The sequence below is a fragment of the Siphateles boraxobius genome, unplaced genomic scaffold, assembly GCF_051911475.1.
Source record: "Siphateles boraxobius isolate OS27281-9 unplaced genomic scaffold, OSU_SipBor_1 6, whole genome shotgun sequence".
Taxonomy (NCBI): domain Eukaryota; kingdom Metazoa; phylum Chordata; class Actinopteri; order Cypriniformes; family Leuciscidae; genus Siphateles; species Siphateles boraxobius.
Genome location: NW_027509186.1, coordinates 20,389,076 through 20,394,852, shown reverse-complemented (window position 1 = coordinate 20,394,852; position 5,777 = coordinate 20,389,076). Strand labels below are relative to the sequence as shown.

Genomic DNA, 5,777 nt, shown 5'->3' with positions numbered 1-5,777 from the left:
TTAACAGCAAAAGTTTAAAAATTAACTTAATAATTGGAATTATTAAATTGGCAATTGGTAATAATATCAACAATCAGTTTAGTAGTGACCAAAGATAAACCTCTCATGTAAAAATGGACTTTTATTACAAGTTCAAAGAAGAAAATATTAAGAAATAATGTTATTTTATTTAGTCAAATATTATTTATGTGAAATTTGTATTCAGATGGTTTTGCAACAGACAACAAAACATATTTATTTGAATTTACCCACTACTAACAGTAAAAGATGAAAGCCTTTTATTTATATTTCATATATATTATAAATACAAAAAATCCAAACAATAATTGTAGTCATTTCGAAATCTCTCTAATTGGTGCAGGTCTGCTGGTAAGAATTTTTCGCAATAAGCTTTTGATTTCGGCTGTGTTTAAAACATAAATGATGGGATTTAGCATTGGTGGAACAACATATGCCAGAGATGTACTGATGACTCTGGCATTGGGAGTGAGAGCAAGCAAGAGTTGTGCAAGGTATGTGAAGCATATTGGGAGAAAATAAATCCCTACTAACAACAGGTGAGAAACACAGGTCTTCAGCGCTCTTAACCGTCTTTCCCAAGTTGTAATTTTGCTTAAAGCAAGAAAAATGCCCAGATATGACAGGAATATAATTATCATTGGTGCTATAAGGTATAAAGATGTAATAACAAATCCCACAGACTTATTAATGTTATAGTCATTACATGCCAACCTATACACTGGCCCATGGTCACAAAAATAACTTTGTATTACATTGGATTCGCAAATTGAAAGTCGGGTGATCAAAGACACCATCAAGGTCACCAAAGAAGAATTAAATGCCCATATTGCTGGAAAAAATAAAACCATACTAGTATTGTTCACAATTGCATGATATCTTAATGGCAAACAAATTGCAATGAACCGATCATATGCCAGAACAACAAGAGTGACACTTTGCAAACTACTGAAGAAGAAGACAAAAAACATGTTTGCTAAACAAGCATTGTAGGAGATGTACTGTGAGTCAAACAGAAAAGTCTTCATCATGTTGGGAATTACTGCATTAGTTTCCCCAATATCAGCCAAGGCCAAGTTAAACACACCAATGTACTTTGGACTATGTAGGCTCCGTTCAAGAGCTATAATGAGAAGGACTATTGTGTTCCCAATTATAGTAATAAAATAAATCATAAATAAAAATATATAGAAATAAGTGCTATAGGGTATACCTGAAAGTCCAATAATAAAAAAGTATTGAGGATGAACAATGGAGATATTCTGTGAATAACCTGCATTTACAGAGCTCATGGCAGCTTTGAGTTTGACGTTATGGAAGCTGAAAATAGAAATTACTGTAAGAAAATTACATAAGGAAAATTTTGAGAAATCACAAAATTGTAATTTCACACATTTTCAAATACTGGAAATATACATGCATATACATTTGCTGCATGAAATTTGAATCACAAACCTGTATAAATAAACAAAGCTTTATAGCTGTTTCAGAGGAAACAGTCACTGTCTGAATGTTTGTGAGCTGCTTTTAAATATACAGCTGTAAACCCAGTGCTCATCCTTATTTTCTCATGCTGCAAAGATAATTGGCTGCCTATATCAACTGATTCATCTCGAGAGCTTAGATGAGCTTTTAACGCTATGATGTAATCCTTGTATGTTGTAGTAAAAAAAATAAAAAAAATATCCTGCCACAAAAGTAGTTTGAATAGATGTTTTATAGCCTGGAAACAATCTCTACTACAACTCCCCTTTGTGTTCTCATTTGAGCACCATCATTATTAATAATTTAAAGATGAACTTAATAATACAGTTGGAACTCAACCAGAATAATACTTTTACCACCGCCGTTCCCGCGGCGGTAAATTGCGGGTGTGTATTTGCTGCCTTTTCCCGCTAAGAGGCACTGCAATCACACACTTTGAAAAGTGTCAGTTTATTCTCTCTATTGTGTAATCTGCCGCCGCGCTGCGGCTCATTCAGAGCGATTGAAAGCTGGTACCAGATGAATTAGAGTGAAACATTGTAGTTAAACAAATTCATAATCACATTACTGAAATTAAATTGAATAAATAATGAAAACATTTCAAAATAAAACATTGCAATAGAAACATATAGGTTACATCAATGAGGCTTTGCAAGAGCATTAAAGACGTCTTAACAGCGTTCACCTAGCTAACACAGTACGTTGTGACGACGTCGTCAGATAGTTGTCATTTGGTCAGCGCGACATTACTTTATGACAACGTTGTGAGGGCGTCGTGGTAAAGTTCCATTTTTTATAATCTTGGCTAACGTTCCAGAAACGTTGTGGGCACATTCTCAAAAGATGTCGCTAGTTTATCCCATGGAAAACGTTGTAAAGACGTGGCCAACTGGTCACTGGATAACTTAATAAAATCTTTGATGAATTAAGTACATTTCCCATATAATATCCAAATGGCATATCACTAGGATAATCCTTGTAACGCAATTTTCTGGAAAGTTATCTGGAGACCAGTTGACCACGTCGCTACAACGTTCTCCATGGGATAAACTAGCAACGTCTTTTGAGGACGTGCCCACAACTTTTCTGGAAGTTTAGCCAAGATTTAAAAAAAAAACAAGAAAAAAAACTTTACCGCGATGTCCTCACAACGTTTTATATGTAATGGATAATGTAGAGAGAGGCGGTTGTTATTGCGAATTCATCCCCGACAAGCTGATTATGACCCCGATGCGAAGCTCTACATTATCCCGCTTATTACATGGCTACCTACCAAATAAATCTATAATTTGACACAAAATATTGATTTAAAAAGGAGTTTATTGATTTAAAAACAATTGTATTGCTTCCGCTAAAGAAAATAGTCCGTTCCGTCTCTATGTTTATAATCCATGGCAACATGGGAACTCTGTTCCCTTTCGTTGTCACTCCGAGTTACATTGGAATGAAGATGAATGGGGTTTCGCTAAGAAAGCTTATCGACTTTGAGTATACAAAACGAGTCAATGGCAAAGAAATGCCATGGGTCTGCGGAATTTGCATAGCGTATCTCCGCCTTACCTCTTGGGTATAAAAGGAGGACGCTGGAAACATGCAGATGTTTTCGCTTCGGAGGCAAGAGTATCTCTTCACTCCACAGCCATCTCTGACTTCGCTCTACGAGACGAGCCTCTCTCTCCACGGTGTTGGTGTGACGGCGATCTGCAGTGAGTTCACATTGCCTGCTGATCTGTGCAGTGATCTGCCAGTGAGTGTGTTTCTCCCTGCTCGCTTCAAGATTGCGGTGTTTTTTCTCCTCTAACAAAAGAGCTTGCACGCGGCACTTCTTTTTAAAGACGGCTCGCCCGTGCATTTCTGGTTGCGGTCTACTCATTTCCGATTTTGATGGGCACATTCTCTGCTCTGCGTGCTTGGGCTTGATCACGCTAGTGCAGCGTTTGTGGATGACTCACGTTCTCCCGCGGGACCGTGACCATCGCGTCATTACGGTCGAGACTCAATGATCTCATTAGAGAGAGAGTCCACTCATCCCAAATGGCCCAGACGAGCTAGGTGCCAGAGCACTGGGTCCCTGTATTCGCAAACCTGGTCTCAAGAGTGAGCTAGGATAGCCAGTCGCCGAGATAGTCGCCGAGATCGCTCAGACCAGGCCCGGATTGGCCATCTGGCAATTCTGGCACATGCCAGAAGGGCCGGTTTTATTTTCTATTGTTTTGGGCCGAGCTGACCACGTTGCTCTCCTTGATCATTTCAAATTCAATTCACCGCTACTTTTTCCCATGCTTTTTCCCTCTTCCTCGCTATGTTCCTCGCGCTCGCGCCCGCGCCGCTGCTACCGTCTTCTTCTTCTTCTTCTTCTTCTTCTTCTTCTTCTTCTTCTTCGATAGTAGCCTAAGCTACTGTCTGTATACTGCCACCTGCCTTACTGGAGGTCTAGCAACCCAAGTGCAAGCCGCCACTTCACAGACACAGATAGTTGCGTGTTCTGAGTTAACACAATCAGAGTGTAAAAATACGGGATATTTTACGGGAAAATACTTAAACGGGAAGACAGCGGGAAAAGAGCTAAAATACGTGAGAAACCCGGAAAAAACTAGATGGGCCGGCCCATATTTATAGGGGGGTTTCTCCCCCTAGCTACTGGCAAGTGAAATGGCAGGACGTGCATGCGGAAGTGATAGGCAGAGGCCCTCCCCTCTGCCCAAAGTAATATGCTCCACGTCAAGAGTACGCAACCAAAAGCGGGGAAAGAGTCAAATAAATTTTGCTAGTATGTCAGTGGCCGATCATTGAAAGAGTAGCGGAGAAGAGCGCGCTGATGCAACGGCTGCTGATTTAATAAGGTAGGTCATGCTTCTTTTTATCATATATATTCTATTGTGGTTTGGTCATGGTGCTTTTTCTTTATTAAGCAGTTGTGTTGTGTGCGTCGTGCCGCCGTGCCATGCTCGTGTGTGTGCGTGTGTGTTTTTGGCTGCTGTGCCATACTCGTGTGTGCGTGTGTTTTTGGCCGTTGTTCCATGCTAGTGTGTGCTGTGAATGTGTATGGACTAAAGTCTATGCGCCTCAGTCTTATATCATGACGTATGCCTACAGTGTGAAAGTCATTGCTGCTTTGTATGGTGTGTCTCAGTGGGAAAAAATTTCAGATTCTGGGGACGTTTTTTTTAACGTCATCAATTAGTTGGGCCGGTGAAAACCACCAATGCCAGGGCCGAATTTTGGTCCCAGTCCGGCCCTGGCTCAGACCCTTGTATACTTAAAGTCGATAAGCTTTCTAAGCGAAACCCCATTCGTCGTCATCCGACATAACGTCTCCGTTCCCTACTCAGGGAACGAGGGTTACATACGTAACGAGACATTTTTCATGGCAACGGTGTGTTATACTTGGACGTGTGTTAATTCATATCATGCTTTACAGGAGTATTACATTTTTACTACTTTCAGGTGAGTTTAGTCTCTAGAATCACACAAAAATGCACACAACCATTCCTGACAGTTTTATTGACACATATCTGTTGAATATTTACTTTATAGAAATAGTCTAGTGTCTTCGAAAAAGTCGGTTAGCATCTCAACCGTTTTCAGAACAGGTAAGTTAACTGTTAGGCTAACCTAAGCTCTTGTTTATGAAAGTTTGTTTTTTTAATCTTATATTTATGTATAGATGAGATTTTTTGTTAGTTTAAGATTTTGCTGGCAGTTGAATGGGTGATTGGAAGTTGGCTAATTTTTTAACCAACTGATTATCTAACATGCTGTTAGTTTATGACGTCACTTACACTGAGAGCAAAAAATGTCTGAAACTAACGTTCCCTTTCGAACGGTCACTTCGTATTGCATAGCTATACGCAGTGGGGAAACTCCTTTTCCTCGATTTACTGAAGCCTTTATGTAAAGCGCATTTGCAGCTGCACAGCTAGAACATGAGCGTCTGGCTCGCTCATAGGCTGCGCTGCGGCAACTGCACATCCAATCGTGCGGGCCAAGGGGGTGTGACCTCAGTCTATAATATTTCCCGAATTCGCCATTATAGCAGATTTAACTCCTTCAGCGACAAAATTCACGTCTCTGACCATTTATTGAGCCTTCACCGTCGAACAAGCCTTCAGCCTGAGCGAGCTACAGTTCAGCAGACAACACATTTCACCGTGTTTCTCCTGACGCCGTCTCTCCTGTGGCTATCCGGCGATATCCTTTCCATTACTCATTGTTTTCTGTGTGTTTTATCTGTACGAGCGTTGTTTCAAATGCCTCGTGTCAAGACCTGAGCC

The 5,777-nt window shown here is 40.4% G+C and overlaps 1 protein-coding gene across 1 annotated transcript; it reads right to left on the bottom strand.

Annotated features, from left to right (window-relative positions):
• Nucleotides 1-332: 332 nt before the first annotated feature.
• LOC143715618 (olfactory receptor 52E8-like) lies at nucleotides 333-1,325 on the bottom strand. Its single transcript, XM_077207397.1, has one exon. The coding sequence runs from the start codon at nucleotides 1,308-1,310 to the stop codon at nucleotides 333-335; it is 978 nt and encodes a 325-aa protein (XP_077063512.1). The 5' UTR covers nucleotides 1,311-1,325.
• Nucleotides 1,326-5,777: the final 4,452 nt, after the last annotated feature.